General features: G+C 54.1%; 1 protein-coding gene across 1 annotated transcript in view; it reads right to left on the bottom strand.

Moving 5' to 3' along the window:
* The window catches only part of PTPN23 (protein tyrosine phosphatase non-receptor type 23), a 44,854-nt gene extending 26,283 nt beyond the window's left edge, over positions 1-18,571 (bottom strand). Inside the window, exons 1-3 of the mRNA XM_084620437.1 lie at positions 18,416-18,571; positions 4,386-4,460; positions 435-562 (exon numbers count right to left, since the gene is read on the bottom strand). Of these exons, the coding sequence (XP_084476563.1) occupies positions 435-562; positions 4,386-4,460; positions 18,416-18,499 (287 nt within the window). The 5' untranslated portion in view covers positions 18,500-18,571. The remainder of the gene's footprint in view (positions 1-434; positions 563-4,385; positions 4,461-18,415) is intronic.
* Positions 18,572-19,793: the final 1,222 nt, after the last annotated feature.

Genomic DNA, 19,793 nt, shown 5'->3' with positions numbered 1-19,793 from the left:
TGGGATGATTTAACTGGGAATTGGTCCTGCTTCGAGCAGGGGGTTGGACTATATGACCTTCAGGGGTCCCTTCCAACCCTGATATTCTATGATTCTAAGGGGGATATGCCTTCAGTCCATCCAGAATAGCACAGCTGGTGGCTTACAAGAATAGGACATCACAGGAGTCTAGGCAGCAGATTACCAGGGCCAAGGAAGCTACCCACCTGGATGGGGAAATTGAGGCAAGAGACGAAGCCAGGTAGTACAGTGAGTCCACAGGCGAGCCCCAGCTTCAGCTCCTCTCCTCCTGTTGCTCAAAGAATCTCCCAATGGATCATAGCCAAGCCCCCAGCATCAGCCGAGGGTGCCCTGGCAGGGGCAGATAGCTGGATGTGGAGAAACCTGCTCCCTCCCCTGCCACCACACAAACCCCACCAAACCGGTGAGCTTACCACGTGATGGGGACAGCCGCCTCGTGCTCCGGGCCCATGGGGACGCGGCTCTGCAGGTAGTGAAGCTGGCCGAAGTACTTCCGCAGGATGCTGCAGCCCTCGAAGTCCCTGGGCACGCTCACGGCGTTCTGGAGGAGGAGAGAGGAAGGAGCAGCGCTTCAAGGCAACAGGCAGTGCCACGCTTACAGACAGAGGCCTGGGCTGTATTTGGCTGGCAGCGAAATCCACTTACCTGATCATGGGCAGGAGATCACCCTGAAATAACTCCACAGAGGGACTTTCCGGGGCCCAGTCACAGAAGCCAGGGTATTAGCCACTCTCAGAGAGAGTCCTCTGGGTTGGGCTGGAGTGGGAGGCTGCTGTAGACTCCCCACTCCTTTCACACACATGGGGCAGGCAGTTTGCCAATCCAGTGGTACAACTGCAACAAAGTGCTTCTTACGCGAGGCTCGGGAGAGGCCTTGGGCCTCTCTGTTCTGGAGCTGAAGGCAGCCAAGTATGTCACAAACTCAGGAGGCACCCACCGCCCCACAATGCCTTCAGCCCAAGGTTTTCAAAGTACTTTGCTCCATTAAACGCCAGGTGTCAGCCTGACATCCGTCCTGGGCATACTGGGTGAAACGATCACTAAAAACAAACCACCTGGCCGCTCATGACTGAGGAGGACTAACCAGCACCGATTCTGCAAAGGAAAACGGACTTGCTGATCTCCTGGAATTTTCTGAGCATGTCAGGAAAGGGCGGGAGACAGGAGAACCAGCGATGATATGCTTAGACAGCCAAAAGGCCTCTGACGAGGTCCCACACAAAAGGCTGTCAAAGACGCTAAGTCATCATGGGGAAGAGGCAAAGTGTTATCATGGACCAGAAATGGGCGGAGACAGGAAAAGTAGGATTCAATGGTCAATTTCAGCACAGCGAACGGTTAACAGCAAGCGCTGCAGGTTCCACTCCAAGTCCCGTGTTGTCTAATGGATTAATTCGTGATCTGGAAGAGGGGGGTTGGGGGGCGCATGAGTTGAGAGTTACAAAGCTGACAAATGACAGTCAGGTTAATGGGAACCAGGGAGGGCTGCAAGGAGCTTCGGAGAGAGCTAACGGAGCTGGGTCACTCGCTACATATGGCCAGCTGGATCACTTAGTGCTCTCAGCATTAACAGCAGAATTCTGGAAGGGGTTTTAAAAACCAGGCTTCAGGGCTTAAGCCGATCTCTGTCAGAGATCAGGAGACCAGACAACCCACAGTAAGCAGGTGTGGGATCCTTCCACCAACACAGCTAGTGCTGGCTCCTGCCAGAGAGGGGCTAGCGGACTAGACGGACTGTGGATCTGATCCAGCCTGGCCGCTCCTATGTTCCTGTGTCACGGGAGGCAAGGTGATGAACTGCATTTTACAGATTAGGAAGAAACAGATGTGAAGGGACTTTCCTAAGATCACACAGAGCTCTGGATTGCACGTGTCCCAGCTCCAACCACTAGACCACACTCCCTCAGGAGCGGTTTTGTCACGGATCTTTTACTATAGAATTTTAGAGACAGTGCGGTGTAGTGGACAGAGCACTGGACTGGGACTCAGGAAAGCTGGGGGCTCTTCCTGGCTCTGCCACTGACCTGCTGGGTGACCACAGGCAAGTCACTTTCCCCCTTTGTGTCTCTGTGACCCCTTCCACCCTCTCTCAGTCTGATCCATTTCGGCTGCCAGCCCTTCAGGGCAGGGATCATCTCTCTCTGAACAGTGCCCAGAACAGTGGGACTCCGATCTCAGCTGAGCCTCAAAGCACCACTGGAGCACAAATGAATGAGAGATTCCCCTCCCAGTAAGGGAGTGACTTTGGGAAAGCAGAGACCCTGTCCTGGGAGCTGGGCAGGAAAAGCATAACTTTTTCCAGCAGAGAGGAATGTGCTCACTCATCACTCCCCGGTGGAGTGCCGAAGCAATCACTCAACAGCGTCAGAGCTCAGCCACAGCCTTGTGGGAAACGGCTGGCGCTCTCTCCTTCGCAGCATGGCCACAAGAACGGAAGAGAGCAAACCTCTCCCAGTGAGTGCTAACCGCAGTGCTCCATCATCTGGGCAACCAGGTGCTAGGATCCAGTGGTGCTGCACCTTAGTGACACGCTTGGCTTGGCCTGGCTGGATGCAGAAGTTTATTTCTGCGCCAGGCCAAGCTGCTCCTTAATACCCCCCCATAAGCAGGCCCCACCTCAGGGCTCCGCACACACAGAACAGGAGAAAGCTAATGGCATAACCCTGACGTTTCTCCCTCTGGGTTTTCAAGCTGGTCATTATGGCTCAGGTAACTCCGGTCACTCCGGCTGGGTTGACCACACTGCTGCTGTGGAAAGCGGGCACGACGGCAGTCCTGCGTGGTTACGCTAAAAGGTGCCTTGCAATGACAGTCTCCGTTTATCCACAGCAACGAGCGGGTCGCCTCCCCTGCGCTGTCTCCCTACGGGGCAGTTGGGTTTCCATGGCCCATTCCGTCCTGGGCCTGCCTGCGGGAAGTGCCGCTGATCACACAGACACTTATCAGCTGGGGGGAATGTCACTTCACCACGCGATGGAGAAGACTGGCTGGGAGCTGACCTGGCCCTCGAGATGTGAACGCCCTATTACCAATTCCCTGGGCCAGACAGCCCTCTCCGGCTTTGGCTGCCTGCGTTTCGGGCTCAGCTGAAGCAGGTGCACGAACTCCAGTGTCTGGCTTGGCTGGAAACGTTCCCCCCGTCCCAGGGTCCTTCTCCCGCTGATGAGCTCAGCTGTTGTGAGTGGCGCTGACCTTATCGCAGCGCCCCACAAACGTCTCTGGGAACTCGCGTCAGCCACCCACAACAGCTCAGCTCTGGGATTCACATCACAGCCACCACGGCAGGCAGCTCCTTCCCCTAGGTCCCTGGTTCAACTCCAGAGGGGGCCAGCAGTGACCACTGTTGGCTGTGCCGGGCGGCCCTGCAAACCCCAGGGCCACAGAGGGTGGGAGCATCTCTACTCTGCCAGCCAGGAGCCCTGCCCAGCCCTCCTGTTCCCACCATCATTTACCTGCCTCTCCTTCAGCCCTGCCTACGATGTGCCTGACAGGGGCATCATGAGGGTGGGGGCACGGAGGGGCCTTGTTGCAATTCCCCACTGCAGGGGTAGCCCCCCCACTGCCCCTCCGCCCGAGATCTCCTCTATAAGGCCACTTGCCCTTGCAGAAGGAACCAGCCTCCCTGCCCCCACTAAGGAACCTCCTCTCCCCCCAATCTCGTGAGACCCCTAGCGCTGATCTTTGTGCTGCCAGGGCCCAACCACAGTAACTGCAGGGGCTGTCGAAGGAGCTGCGCTCTAAGTAGCTCTAGGGGGGCCTCAAACGCCTTCCCCACTGGAGGGGTCTAAAATCCCAAGGGGCTGCTGCTGTGTGTGAGGGTCCCAACGGACCGGTGTCCACAGCACTGAACACCCCCCTCTCCACAAACGGCACTGACAGGTCCCCTTGTTCACACTGACTCCAGCACGAGCAGGCCACGGAGCGCAAAGAGAACCAATCCCCCGACCCCACCGCGGGCACTCCGGCAGGGGGCGCGGGAGGCGAGCACCCCTGCCGCTGCCCATGCAGCTGGAGGGCTGTAGGCTCCAGGGCTGGGGCTCCCTCACCTGTATTCAGTTCACACTGTGCCTGGGTCCCCTCCCAGCAAGGCAGTGGAGGTTTCACATACAGAAAGCTTCCCCTGGAGGGTCCCGGGTGGGGGAGCAGACCCAGCACACACACAAGAGAACCATTGGCTCTCTCTCGTGGACTGTGGCCAGGAGATCAGGAGTTCCTGGCTCAGCCACTGGCCTGCCCTTGGGCAAGTCACTTTCCCTGCCAACCTTTGTCAGCCCCAGCTTGACGGTGCGCTCTGGGCAGGGACTGTCTCCCCACGTGACTGCCCCGCCTCGCAGCGCCGTTACACAGCGCCAGGGCACACTTACCTGCCGGAGCAGTTCAAGTTTCTTCAGCTCTTCATTGTAGCTCTCCGGATTCTCGCCATAGTTCTTCAGAACAAACTGGAGGGAGAAAAAACTAATCAGAGCTTGTGTCTAGGACTGGTGCGTAGAGGAGAAATCGAACACCACTCCCCGGAGCAGAGCTGCCCGGGCATTGCTGGAGAAGCCAGGCAGCAAGAGGGGCAGCAGAAGCCCCAAGAAAGAGCTCTGCACGAAGGGTGGCGGGGACACTCGGGGTTGGGCTTTTGGGGTGTTGCACAGGCCAGGCTGTTTCTGTCTTTGCTGAGGGAGAGGAGCTCAGAGCAGGAGAGTGAAAGCCCCCCTGCAAGGCCAGGAACGTGTCACCAGTTCCCTGTGCTGCCCCCACACAGCCAGTCAGCCAACAGCACATGGCAGCCACCTCCACTTTGAAGGAGCCCGTATATTTCCTCAGACAGCGGGTGCCCCTATTTCCCCGCAGTCTACAAGCCAGAGCCAGGCCTTTTGCAGAAGGAGCTCCACAGCCTGAGCTCAGCTGGCCACCCCCAGCCCTGGTCAGACACACCTCAGCCCACAGAAGTCAATGGAATTTCGGACCCAGCCTGCAGACTTGTTCCCTCCTGTGGCAAAGGCTTAACAGGGACCATGGCTGATCTTTGACTTAAGTAGCCATATTCAGCGTGAGCGGCCAAGAAGAGCATGCTGCCAACATGAATCTGCAGCAATTGGCCACCACTGCCCAGGTGACAGGCCTGCTCAAGCAGCAACACATGCCGCATCTTCACTTGTCCAGCAAGGGGCTGGACAGGGGAAAGGTTTCGGCACAGCTTCTTGTCCAGTGGGCTGCCAACCTTTCATCGCACAGATTTGCCATGGCTACTGGAAGCTGCACGCTTGAGCCAGGCTCCCAGATACCCTGTTAAGTGTCCTGTATGTAAGACAGGCCCACATGTAACTATCAACCTTTGCATGCTCCTCCAGCTCCCTTCTACGACTCAGCTTTCCCGTCACATTCCCCTTCTCCCCTCCCCACCATGGTAGAGCTTCTGGAGGCATCAGTCTAGGTCAGATGGCAAGATCCTCAGGGCTGGGACCTTGTCTCCGATGTGCCTGTAAAGTACCATGCACTGTGCAAATCAAAACCGATCCTGGCTCTCTTCTCCACGGGGCCCAGTAAAGCATCCCCACCGCCCATGTCTGATGGCACTCATTCTCTGATTTCCCCCCGAGCAGCCAGGCTTGGATTGTTCCTTCCTGTGCAGCCTCCAGTGCTTTACCCAGCCCAAGCTTAAATAACGAATGCCTTTCCTCAGCTTTCAGCCCCAACACCGCTCAGCTCTGAAATGCAGCTACCTCTGGGATGAAACCCAGCAGCTGTTTACCAGCACACAGCAACATGAGAATCCAGATTCAAAGAGAATCTGCAGGGAAGATTCGGGAGACAAAGGTTGTCAAGGTTCCTTCCCCACTCTGAACTCTGGGGTACAGATGTGGGGACTTGCATGAAAGACCCTCTAAGCTTATTCTTACCATCTTAGGTTAAAAACTTCCCCAAAGTACAAACTTTGCCTTGTCCTTGAACCACATGCTGCTGCCACCACCAAGCGTGTTAACAAAGAACAGGGAAAGAGCCCACTTGGAGATGTCTTCCCCCAAAATATCCCCCCAAGCCCTACACCTCCTTTCCTGGGGAAGGCTTGAGAAAAATCCTCACCAATTTGTACAGATGAACACAGACCCAAACCCTTGGATCTTAAGAACAATGAAAAATCAATCAGGGTCTTATAAGGAGAATTTTAATTAAAGAAAAGGTAAAAGAATCACCTCTGTAAAATCAGGATAGTAAATATCTTACAAGGTAAACAGATTCAAAACAGAGAATCCCTCTAGGCAAAATCTTATGTTACAAAAAGACACAAAAGTAGGAATATACATTCCATTCAACACAGCTTATTTTACCAACCATTAAACAGATGGAAATCGAACGCATTTCTAGCTAGATTACTTACTAAATGACTGAAGTTCTGAGACTGCATTCCTGATCTGTTCCCGGCAAAAGCATCACACAGACAGACAGACCGACCCTTTGCTTCCCCCCCTTTCCAGCTTTGAAAGTATCTTGTCTCCTCATTGGTCATTTTGGTCAGGTGTCAGCGAGGTTATCTTAGCTTCTTAACACTTTACAGGTGAAAGGGTTTTGCCTCTGGCTAGGAGGGATTTTATAGCACTGTATACAGACAGGTGGTTACCCTTCCCTTTATTTTTATGACAAAGGTAGTCCTCAGGACTGAAATCCATCCAAAACACTGGAGGTAATACAGCCCCTGGGATCTCGAGCGACCACACGAGGCCAGCGCGATGGTTCTGCGTCTGACGGGAAAGATGGTGCCTCCTGCAGCACAGTGCCCCCACGACCACGCTGAGGTGCGGAAGCGGTCCTGACTCGAGAGTGAGGAGAGCCATCGAGGCATCGCCCGTAGAACCTTGGAGATTCCCCCCCGACCCTCTCCAACCTCACTTAGCTTGTCTGCGCAGCGCCACGTGGGTCCTGGGCACTGCAGGTGACTTCTCCACGAGAGATGCCTGCAGCGGGTAACTGATCCGCTGTTCACTGTGCAGAGCGCCTGAGGGATCGTCCATTTCTTGGGTGCCCTCAGGTGCTGGACACGGCATGCTCCCATTAGGGGCGTGCATTGCACTCCCGCAGCTGGAGCAGCTGCTTAAGGACCAGCGTGGCTCACGCACAGGACGGGGCTGGCCGTCCGGGCCCCACAGAAGGTAGCGATGCTGACTGCATCACGCAGACTGTGACTAGAGCAGCGAGCTAGACCCTTCGGAGCTATGAGCACACAGCTGCCTGGCCTGGGCAGAGCGAGGACTCCACTGGAGTCCAGTCTAGTGCCCAGCATAGGGGACTAGAAGCCAGGGCACAGGGAGACTATTTGGGGCTCTGGCACTGACGTGTCATGGGGCTTTGGGCAAGCCAGTCCCCTGTTACATGGGGAGGCTCAGCACACAGAGGGGGTAGCAGGGTCGTGGGGCTTAATGAAGGCTCTGAGCTCTCAGAGATCCCCAGCCAGTGCTACAGGAGGGCAAAGGATTGTGAGAGTAATGCTCAAGGGAAGAGGACCCAGCCATGCCCAGCTGGCAGCAAACCAGCTGGAGAAAGACTGTCCTTGTCCAGTGTTAGAGAGACTGAGGCTGGTGATTGCAGACACGTACTACCCTTGACTGAAGGGACATAGCTCCACACTGGCAAGAAATCAAGCTGCCTGCTGTGGTTTGGGGGAAGGGACTGACACCAGCTAGAGATCTGTGGGGGTCCAACTGTCTTGGCAAACCTAGGGTCCGAATGAATAACACACAGGGGCACTAAGTGAGAGAGGTCAATAGCTCTCTGGAGGGGAACTGAAGATTCGGCAGCCTTCCCAGACTCTGGAGGGGAGAAAGGATTTCTGAGAGAGACAGAACAGCCTGAAAAACCAGCGTGGAACACAATGTACCTGGCAATACCCTGCACACTTACCCAGTCCCTAGGATCCCAGAGGGCTTTCACAAACACCTAAGCTGCACACCCTCCCAGGGTGGGCAAGTCAATCACATTGCACAGACCCAAAGGATGAGCAGCTTGCCCCAAAGCCACACAACAGAGGCAGGAATAGACAGCAGGAGTCCAATGCCCAGTGGCCCTACTATAACCATTATATTACACTGCTTCCTGTGACATCTGGTGGGATGAGTCACAGCAAAGGCTCCTAAGTATGTGCCACAAGGTCAGCAGGATGAAGAGGAAAGCAACTAACCCCAGACTGCAGGCCGTCCCCACCCACGGGCAGAGCAGAGTTTATGGGTAGATCTAGTCAGAGTGAGAGAAACCTGTCCTCTAGGTCACTGGGTTGAAATCTAGCCCAGCCCAGCCAAGCCATGACTCACAGCTATCATTATCCCCAACTGCTCACTGACAGGGATGTCATGAGTTGGTGGCTTCAGTTCTTTTCTTAAGGGTGGATAAAAACAAAATTTATTTGAAAACAAAACAATTTTTAAATATGGGATTTTGATTTAAATTGGATATTTTGATTTTGTTATTTAAATTATCATTCATTTTTCTTTTTAAAAGTACACCTGCTTAAAATGAATCTGAATCTAATAAAAAACATGTGAAGGCCTAAAATTATAATCTCAATACATTTAAATAAAAAAAATAATTATGCTGAATCCATGAGCCTCTGTCAAAAACTGAGTTAAAGGCTGCTTTTCTAGAAGAAGAAGAACTAGGGGAAAAACTTTGAGGTCAGACTTTATAAATATGGCAGAACAGGTCAGCCTAAGTAATTTAGGAGACTCATTTTCCAGAGACTTAGCCCTGGTCTACACCAGGGGTTAGGTCGAATTTAAGCTGCATTAGGTCAGTTTTAAGCCCTGGGGTTAGGTTGAATTTAGCCGCATTAGGTCGATTTTAAAATGAATGTGTCTATCCAACCAACCCTGTTCCGTCGACCTAAAGGGCTCTTAAAATCGACTTCTGTACTCCTCCCCGGTGAGGGGAGTAGCACTAAAATCAACCTTGCTGGGTCGAATTTGGGGTAGCGCAGACGCAAATCTACTGGCCTCCGGGAGCTATCCCAGAGTGCTCCAATGTGACTGCTCTGGACACCACTTTGAACTCCGATGCACTAGCCAGGTACGCAGGAAAAGCCCCAGGAAATTTTGAATTTCATTTCCTGTTTGGTCAGCACGGGGAGCTCAGCAGCACAGCTGACCATGCAGTCCCCCCAGAATCGCAAACGAGCTCCAGCATGGAGTGAACAGGAGACGCTGGATCTGATTGCTGTATGGGGAGAAGAATCTGAGCAGGCCGAACTCCGATCGAAAAGAAGAAATGTAAATATATATGCCAAAATCGCACAGGGCATGGTGGAGAGAGGCTACAACAGGGACACACAGCTGTGCCGCGTGAAAGTCAAGGAGCTCAGGCAAGCCTACCAAAAGACAAAGGAGGCAAATGGTCGCTCCGGGTCAGAGCCCCATACATCCCACTTCTATGATCAGCTGCATGGCATTCTAGGGGGGGACCCTACCACTACCCCACCACTGTCTGTGGACACCTGCAAGGGGGGAGTCTCATGCAACAGGGAGGAGGAGGAGGAGGAGGAGCAGAATGTGCAGCAGGCAAGCAGTGAATCCGTTCTCCCCGGCAGCCAGGACCTTTTCATCACCCTGGAGCCAATACCCTCCCAAGTCGGGATCCCCAACCCTGAAGCCGGAGAAGGCAGCTCTGGTGAGTACACATTTGTAACTACGGTACAGGGTTTAAACACAACAGTGTTTAATGTTTGATTTCCCCTGTAGAATTGGGATGCATTCACGGACAGTACAGCTACTGGAAAAGTCTGTTAATGTGTCCGTGGATGGAGCAGGAATCCTCCAGGGACATCTCCATGAAGCTCTCCTGAAGGTACTCTGAAAGCCTTTGCAGAAGGTTTCTGGGGAGGGCTGCCTTATTTCGTCCTCCATGGTAGGACACTTTACCATGCCAAGCCAGTAGCAAGTAGTCTGGAATCATTGCAGCACAAAGCATGGCAGCGAATGGTCCTGGGTTTTGGTCGCATTCAAGCAACATTTGGTCTGTATCTTTATATCTTAGCCTCAGGAGAGTGATATCATTCATGGTCACCTGGTTGAAATAGGGGAATTTTTGTAAGGGAACAGTAAAAGGACCCCGTTCATGCTGGGTTGTTTGCGCTTGGCTAAAAGGGATCATTCCAGAGAATAGCCACACCACAGGGGAAGGGGTGAAGGGATCATCCCAGAGAATAGCCATGCGGTGGGGTGGGGGGAGGTGTGTGCTGCACATCCACCCAAAAACCGCAGCCTCTCCTTTTAAATGTGAAGCCCAACCAGCATTGCTTGCTCTGGGAAAGGAGGGCGCTGCAGTTTGAAACCATTCCCGCATGTTATGAAGGCGGAAGAAGCCAACCCCACATACCAAAAGGCTTACCATGGCTGCCTAAAAACCAAATTCTGTTGCCCAGCAGTTTGTGATGTGCCACCATACCGGCAGGCACTCAATATAAAAGGCAAAATGTGACCTCGTACCTAAAGCACACGTGCTGTCTGCTGTGAATTGCTTGATTCACTGTGAAAGAGTCTCCCTTTTGTTCTCAGAAACATAGCAGCTTAAATTTTACTCTCCCTTTTTATCTCCCCCCAGGTGCAAACGTTTCTATGCTCCCCCATCATATCCGTCCCTGAGGTTATCGCAGATTAGAAGGCGGAAAAAAACGCACTCGCGATGACATGTTTTCCGAGCTCATGCCGTCTTCCCGCACTGATAGGGCACAACTTAATGCATGGAGCCATTCAGTGGCAGAGGCCAGGAAAGCATTAAGTGAGCGCGAAGAGCAGAGGCAGGAGGCAATGCTGAGGCTAATGGGGGAGCAAACGGACATGATGAAGCGTCTGTTGGAGCTGCAGGAAAGCCAACAAGAGCACAGACCCCCACTGCATCCACTGTATAACCGCCTGCCCTCCTCCCCAAGTTCCATAGCCTCCTCACCCAGACGCCCAAGAACATGGGCGGGGGGAGGCTCCGGGCACCCAGCCACTCCACTCCAGAGGATGGCCCAAGCAACAGAAGGCTGTCATTCAAACAGTTTGATTTGTAGTGTGGCTACGATAAGCAATGTGGCCTTGTCCTTCCCTCCTCCCGCCCCCAGGTTACCTTGTCAGTTATCTCTTTTTTTTTAAATTAATAAAGAAGGAATGCATGGTTTCAAAATAATAGTGACTTTATTTCCTTTGCCAGCTGTGATCGAAGGGGGGAGGGTGGTTGGCTTACACGGAATTAAAATCAACAAACGGGACAGGTTTGCAGCTAGTAGAAACACACACAACTGTCACACCGTAGCTTGGCCAGTCACGAAACTGGTTTTCAAAGCCTCTCTGATGTGCAGCACACCTTGCTGTGCTCTTCTAACCGCCTTGGTGTCTGGCTGTTCAAAATCGGTCACCAGGTGATTTGCCTCAACCTCCCACCCCACCATAAATGTCTCCCCCTTACTCTCACAGATATTATGGAGCACACAGCAAGCAGCAATAACAATGGGAATGTTGGTTGCGCTGAGGTCTGACCTAGTCAGCAAACAGTGCCAGCGAGCTTTTAAACGTCCAAAGGCACATTCTATCACCAGTCTGCACTTGCTCAGCCTGTAGCTGAACTGCTCCTTATTACTATCCAGGCTGCCTGTGTACGGCTTCCTGAGCCATGGGAGTAGGCTGGGTCCCCAAGGATAACTATTGGCATTTCAACATCCCCAATGGTAATTTTCTGGTCTGGGAAGTAAGTCCCTTCTTGCAACTGCTCAAACAGCCCTAAAGATGCGAGCGTCATGCACCTTTCTCGGCCATCCCACGTTTATGTCAGTGAAACATCCCTTGTGATCCACCAGTGCTTGCAGCACCGTTGAGAAGTCCTCCTTGCGGTTTACGTACTGGTTGGCAAGGTGGTCCGGTGCCAAGATAAGGATGTGTGTTCTGTCTATCGCCCCACCAGTTAGGAAACCCCATTCCACAAAGCCATCCAATATGACCTACACATTTCCCAGAGTCACTACCCTTGATAGCAGAACATTAGTGATTGCATCGGTTACTTGGATCACAGCAGCCCCCACAGTAGACTTGCCGCTCCAAACTGATTCCCAACTGACCAGTAGCAGTCAGGCATTGCAAGTTTCCACAGGGCTACCGCCACTCACTTTTCAACTGTCAGGGCAGCTCTCATCTTGGTATTCCTGCACTTCAGGGCGGGGGAAAGCAACTCAAAGTTCAAGGAAAGTGGCCTTATGCATGCAAAAGTTTTGCAGCCACTGAATCATCCCATACCTGCAACACTATGCGGTCCCACCAGTCTGTGCCATCACCACCTTGATATAAATCAATCCACCTCAAGAGCTGTCCCCACCACAAGCAGCCCCCTCATAACAGGTGCAGCAGAAGGCCATGGAGACCGACGTTCTAGTGCAGGAGTGGCCAGGCAGTGCTGGAGGCCAGTAGAGTGGCCATGTGGCAATACAACACTCAGATCGCCATGCCACATGGGAGCTGTGCTCGCTTCGTGTGGCGCTAAGGCTTCTGGGAGCACATCCCAGCATTCTTAGCACTGCAGCAAGCCAAGCCTCGCTTTGCATTTTCCCAGTGAACTATGGGAGAACTTGTCTGTCCTTTCTGGGCACAAGGGGTGGAACTGTGGGAAGGCACTGGAGGACTAATGGCACGCAAGTGGGGCTACACCTGTATCCATACTCGTGTTAGCAGTGACGAGTTGCGCTCACTCACGTTTTAGTGTATGTCCCCCTGAGGCCACCCAACTGGAGTTAAAAGCATCGCCACATCCAAGGCCAGGATTCATGTGTGGGGATGGGATTGGAATTAGGGACAACACTCTTGTTAGAAGTGGAGTTAATTCTGCAGTGAAGACCTGCCCTATGATCTTCCAATAAAGCCATGCTCAAGAACACCCACAGCAGCCAGAGCACCCAGCCACCTGGACCTGAAGGGTTACAAGCTAATGTGGAAGAGCCGGTTTGAGCACAAGCCAAAAAAGGTCACTCTCTGAACTGATGGCTTCTGCCAATGAGTGTCAAGCTTGTCCTTAATCCAAACAAATTGCTGACTAAAAGAGACTGAATACGTAGCTGGCACCCACCCAACCAGGAGGTTTATAATCCCAGGGACTAATATAAAAGGAAAATTAAATGGGATCTCCTCTGTTAACTGCACAAGCCCAGCTCCTCCAGCCTACGTGGGGCTCTAAGTAGTAGCAAGCCAGTGTAGAGAAGAACTGGACCCGGGGCTGGAAAGCAGGTACTCACTGATTAATCAACTTCCCTAGCATTTCCCATCTGAGGCTCGAGCACAAGGGTGTGCAAACTTTTTGGCAGGAGGGCCACATCGGGGTTGCAAAACGGTATGGAGGGCCAGGTAGGGAAGACTGTGCCTCCCCAAACAGCCTGGCCCCCACCCCCATCCGACCCCTCCCACTTCCCACCCCCTGACTGCCCCCCTCAGAACCCCCCACCCATCCAAAACCCCCTGCTCCTTGTCCCCTGACCGTCCCCTCCTGAACTGCCCCCCCTTCCGGGACCCCACCCCCTATCCAACCCCCTCGCTCCCTGTCATCCCCCTCAGGACCCCTCCAACCCCCCCGAGACCCCCCCATCCAACCCCCCTCCCCGCTCCCTGTCTCCTGACTGCCTCCGCCCCATCCAACCACCCCCTGTCCCGACTGCCCCCAGGGACCTCCTGCCCCTTATTCAACCCTCCCCTCCCCCTGCCTTTACCAGGCCACTCAGAGCAGCAGGACAGGCTTATTGGAAAGCCTGTGAGGTGGGCAGGGCCAAGCTGCGCTGCGAGGGAGGGGAGGAAGTGGGAGAGGGGCCGGGGGCTCCAGCAGGTCAGGGGCCAGGCAGGATGGTCCCACAGGCCATAGTTTGCTCATCTCTGCTCTAGCATGTCACAATACTCAGCTAAGCCTCTCAGCCCCATGTAAGTGGGTATTATCCCCATTTCCCAGGTGCAGAAGGGGAGACAAAGAACTCCCCAAGGTCGCACAGCAATTTGGCAGCAGAGCAAGGACTAGAACTCAAGAGTCCTGACTCTGCTACTCAGCCACAGGGGGGCCCTCAGCAGGCCACTGAGCCTGTCCATTACTTAGTTTCCCCTACCTCACAGGGTGCACGTATGTGTGTGTATGTGGGGGGAACAGGATTAAATGAACACGTGTTCATCAAGGGCTTGGAGACCGTTGGATTTTAAAAAGTGCTTTTGCCAGACTTAGAACTTACTGATGTCAGACAGATGCTACCACTGCGCTCACCAGCAGCGTCTCCTAAACCTCCAGGAGTTTAAACTGAGACCTGTTATCCAACCTCCCAACCACAACCAGAAAAGGGGGAGGAATCTGAGATCCCAGATGATACACTGCAAGTCCAATCTACTTCACCACTCTAGGTAAATACAGGGAAGAAGAGAAGTGCTGAAGGTAAACACTCTGAAGTTTGTCAGATTAAAAAAATATCAGATTTGTTTTAAAAATAATATGCTATACCTCACTATTGCCTAGATTATTAAAACTGAAGGCACTTAAAAAAATGTACTTTTCACCACTTCTGCATCTCTCCACTCAGTAATAAAATTGGATGAGTCAGTTTGTCTGATTTCTAGGTGGTTTCACTTCCTGTTTAATGTACCAACCAGCAAAATGCAGAGAAATCTGGGTTGTGAACACTGCAGGGAAATCTTTACATATAAAGAGAAGAGTTGCACAAAAGTATTTCTATTAATATCAGGTTTTCAGGATTTGCTTTTTTAAATAAAGAATAAACTCGAGGTTTAAACATGCTGAAAGAGACAGCACTTGCTCTGACCAAGTGGTAAGAGCATCCCCTCACATGCAGCCACGCCTGCCAGACAGCCATGTGATTTTCAAATGCCTTGTTTTGGAGGCCACCCTCCTCTAGGTAGGCACCTATCACTCCATCCACTGCAGCAGAAGTTATACTGATGGCTAGTCTCCTTTCCAGCACTAGCAGACAAACTGGAATGGCAAGGACTGTTTCTAACTTACTATCACTACCATGTCAGTACCCTGCAAAGCATGACTCAGCTCTCTGGACTGCATTAGAAAAAGCTGAGGACGGCCCAACTACTTATGGTCATCAAAGATCCCATAAAAAGAAAAGGAGGACTTGTGGCACCTTAGAGACTAACCAATTTATTTGAGCATAAGCTTTCGTGAGCTACATCGTTGCATCCGATGAAGTGAGCTGTAGCTCACGAAAGCTTATGCTCAAATAAATTGGTTAGTCTCTAAGGTGCCACAAGTACTCCTTTTCTTTTTGCGAATACAGACTAACGTGGCTGCTACTCTGAAAGCTGTATAGAAGGACAGGTGCCCTTCCTCCCCAAAAAGCAACAAGAATTTTTGCACATTGTACAAAAATAATATGAATTAATACTAACCAAACATTTCTCAAACAAATCTCAAAGATGGGCATGTATTTTCTTTTACAAAAGTTAATACAAAATGGGCAAGTATCATACTCATTGATAGAGATACAGAGGGGTCCCAGGGACACAGCCCACTTGAAATCTAGTTAATTTAAGAACAAGTTAAGACAGTTTCAGACACTACCCTTGCCCCGACTCCCCAGGGCCAATTTTTGTTTTACAATCACTTCCCCCACCCCCCTTTTTGCTGTGTGAAAAGTCAACAGAGAAATTGACCCGCACTATCAGGGAAACAATGAAACTGACCCTGAACAAACTGCTGTCAAAGTCACAGAGACCAATCTTTCAATTCTAGAAATTTTAGGCATTGTTGGTAACAATGGTAAGTAAAACATCCCCAGACAGAAGAGCAATATTTAAGCTGGTCTCTTTCTCTGTGACCTAACACAGAGGAATTCAGTGATCAAGTCTCCTATCTGCAAGTCCCTGCTTTATAACACTGCCTCTCCTTTATCATAGCACAGTATTTTACAGCAGCAAAGAGTTCTCAGTTAAGCTTCTAGTTTCTAAAAATGTGAGATTGAGAGTACAGCTGCCCCTTTGCTCTTTTATCTACTTTCTTAGGACCTGATTCAAACTCCCTTAAAGCCAATGCAAGCCTCCCACTGTGGTTATCACTGGCTTTAACAGACACTGGATTGTGTCCTTATTAAATAAACATTATTGAGACAATCTCAAAATGCCTAGATTAAATACATTATTGATTACAGTGACATGGGGCAGGATGGCTCCCACTTGTCTACACTTCAAAGTTATGTTGTCATAGCTGTGTCAGTCAGGGATATGAAAACACACCACACACCCCCGTGACATAGCTCTGCCAACAAAACCTGCAGTGTAGATGCAACTATGCCAACAGAAGAGGGCTTTGTCGAGGTAGCTAATGTCGTTTGGAATGGTGATGTTCCTACACTGGCAGAAAAACTCCCGTTGGTGTAGTCTGTCTACACCCTAAAGGGCTATGCTGACACAGGCTATGTAGACACACCTATAGTTTGGACGAACTGGGCATCGAACTCTAGCAATCGAGGGTCCGTGTTATGAAATCCTCCCACAGGAGGTCTGCTCGAGCCCCTTTAGGGCACACAGCAGGAGCGACCCTGTTTTGACAGGCTTTTCCATAACCATTTGGAGCTCCCTCCTAGGGGATTTCTGCCCCTCCTACCTCCTTTAGAATCATCTCTTTGCATCACCTGGGACTTTATCCCATTTGCTGGTGGAGCAGTTCCCCTTGAAGGTCATTATGTCTCCCATTTGCCTCTCTCTGACAGTACATTTGATCTGGTTGGGACTCTTGACCATTGATATCTGGTACTTTGGCTTTATTGAACAGGGCGGAGCTATCCCAATGAAAAGCAACTTACAAATGGGTTAAATTAATACTGCTCTCTTAGAAAGTCACTGGGTCCAGACACATGGGAATGATGGAAACTGTCTCTTCCTCATTTTAAAACCCAGGGGAAGCAAATACCCAAGACAGACAATCTAGCAGGGGTACCAAACCGGGCTTTAGATCCAGATTTACCAGCATCCCATAAGGCCCTGGTGCTATCTCACTGCCAGGGAGAATTACTCCCACCAGAAATAACAAGCCATAGAACAGAGCCCACTCCAAGCTGGACTTGGCAGCTTCCCAGGCCTCCTCTCACAACTGTTGTCTCTCCCAGCATGTGCAGCAATGGGGTACGCTGTGTCACCGGACGGATCCTGAGGTGCAGAGGCCAGAAGAGGGAGAGAGAAGAGGGAGGATGTGGTGATGGGATGGGTGGGGTCCGAGGAAAGTCACGGTAAGGACATTACTTGCCATGGCCAAGTCTTGCTCACTCAGAACAAGAGATTTTTAAATCTCTCCCTCTCATGACAAAGGGTGGCTCAATGAGACACGAGACACTTCACTCCTTTAAAACTCTCCCAGCTCTCAGCCTTGGAGCATGGAGGGGTGGGGGTACCAGCAAATGCAGCCCCACCTGCCACCTCCTCAGGAGCATCTGAGCTGCATCAGGGCTCGCAAGGGGTGCAGCTTCCAGTCACGGGGGGGCTAGGGGGTAATGAGAGCCGGTGGGCCCAGAGCACTCGCTAACACGGCCAGGCCAGTCGCCCTGGGCATGGGGGGCATCTTCAGGCTGGGGGGAGGAGTGGGGAATAGGGACCGATGTGCCACTGTGGGGATGGCAGGGGCAGACTCGGGCCTCAGGCCCAGCCCCCCCACACTTACCCCACAGTGACCACCCCCAGGATTATCCGCTGGAACAAGGCCCCCCCAGCTACAACCCCCTGCCCTCCCCGTCAACAAGTCTCGCCCTCCCCCGCCCCAACACCCCCCCCACACCAGCCCCAACACCCCCAACGGCCCCCCCACACCCCCCCGCCCCAACACCCCCCCCACACCCGCCCCAACACCCCCAACGGCCCCCCCACACCCTCCCGCCCCAACACCCCCCCACACACCCAACGGCCCCCCACACCCGCCCCACCCTCCCGCCCCAACACCCCCCCACACACCCAACGGCCCCCCACACCCGCCCCACCCTCCCGCCCCAACACCCCCCCACACACCCAACGGCCCCCCACACCCGCCCCACCCTCCCGCCCCAACACCCCCCCACACACCCAACGGCCCCCCACACCCGCCCCACCCTCCCGCCCCAACACCCCCCCACACACCCAACGGCCCCCCACACCCGCCCCAACACCCCCCCACACACCCAACGGCCCCCCACACCCGCCCCACCCTCCCGCCCCAACACCCCCCCACACACCCAACGGCCCCCCACACCCGCCCCACCCTCCCGCCCCAACACCCCCCCACACACCCAACGGCCCCCCACACCGGCCCCAACACCCCCCCCACACCCAACACCCCCCCCACCTTCCCCTCCCTCCCCAACGGCCCCCCCCACAGCTTCCCCTCCCCACACGTGCCCCTCCTCCCCAGTCTGGCCCCTGGGGGCTCCCCCCCCCCTCACCTTCTTCACGGCCGGGTTGAACCCGAACTCCCCGGCCTCCTTGAGGTCCAGCCAGATCATGGGCATGCGGGGCACGGCCTCCATCCCGGCCGCTCCGCCGGCGCCGCTCCGCACCCGGAACGCAGCAGGCCCGGAGCCTCCCGAGTCCCCGCCCCCGGCCCGCCGCGGGGCCTCACCGGAAACCGCCCTCCGGAAGCCGCCGCGGCGCCTGATGGGAAATGTAGTCCTGACGCGGACTCGCTGCTGGGCGGGACAGGGCACAGGTTCCTCCCCTAGGGACCCTCCCTCATTGCTGGGCAGGGCAGGGCACAGGCTCCACCCCTAGGGCCCCGCCCTCACTGCTGGGCGGGACAGGGCACAGGCTCCTCCCCTAGGGCCCCGCCCTCACTGCTGGGCGGGACAGGGCACAGGCTCCACCCCTAGGGCCCCGCCCTCATTGCTGGGCGGGGCAGGGCACAGGCTCCTCCCCTAGGGCCCCGCCCTCACTGCTGGGCGGGACAGGGCACAGGCTCCTCCCCTAGGACCCCGCCCTCACTGCCGGGCGGGACAGGACACAGGTTCCTCCCCTAGGGACCCTCCCTCATTGCTGGGCAGGGCAGGGCACAGGCTCCTCCCCTAGGGCCCCGCCCTCACTGCTGGGCGGGACAGGGCACAGGCTCCTCCCCTAGGACCCCGCCCTCACTGCTGGGCGGGACAGGACACAGGCTCCTCCCCTAGGGCCCCTCCCTCACTGCTGGGCAGGGCAGGACACAGGCTCCTCCCCTAGGGCCCCTCCCTCACTGCTGGGCAGGGCAGGACACAGGCTCCTCCCCTAGGGCCCCTCCCGGATTGCTGGGCAGGGCAGGGCACAGGCTCCTCCCCTAGGGATGCTCCCTTCCTGCTGGGGTTCAGGACACAGGCTCCTCCCCTGCTCCTGTGGGGTGGGTGGTACACAAACGGGCTCCTTCCATCCCTAAAGGTGTCACTACAGAACCCCCCCACCCCCACATTCTCTGTCCCTTGCTCCCCGCCTTGCACTGCTGCATTCCTCAGTGCTGTGGCCAAGAGCCGCCTGCAGTGGGTCCAGCTAGGCTCTGGGGCCCGGCATTCAGCCAGTGCTATTCCCCTGTTTAACTGTAGCACGTCACAGTGGCGCATGGGCTGGAGCCCCTCTCAGCGCTGAGGTCTGAAATGATCCGGGATCGGAAAAGACCCCCGCAGCCTCCCACCCTGGGCTCAGACCCAGCCAAGATCAGCTGTGAGCGGAAGCTCTGCCATATTAGGTGTCCCATGTGACACAAGGGCAGCGGGTCTCACACCCAATCCGAGCGGGCAGGTCTCCATGTAACAAAACCCACTGCAACTGGGAGGCCCCGGACTGAATGCGTCTGGAGACAGG

The sequence above is a fragment of the Lepidochelys olivacea genome, assembly GCF_965140295.1.
Source record: "Lepidochelys olivacea isolate rLepOli2 genome assembly, chromosome: 2".
In the NCBI taxonomy this organism is placed as follows: domain Eukaryota; kingdom Metazoa; phylum Chordata; order Testudines; family Cheloniidae; genus Lepidochelys; species Lepidochelys olivacea.
The sequence above is the reverse complement of the archived record's forward strand: the minus strand, read 5'-3'. Positions and strand labels throughout refer to the sequence as shown.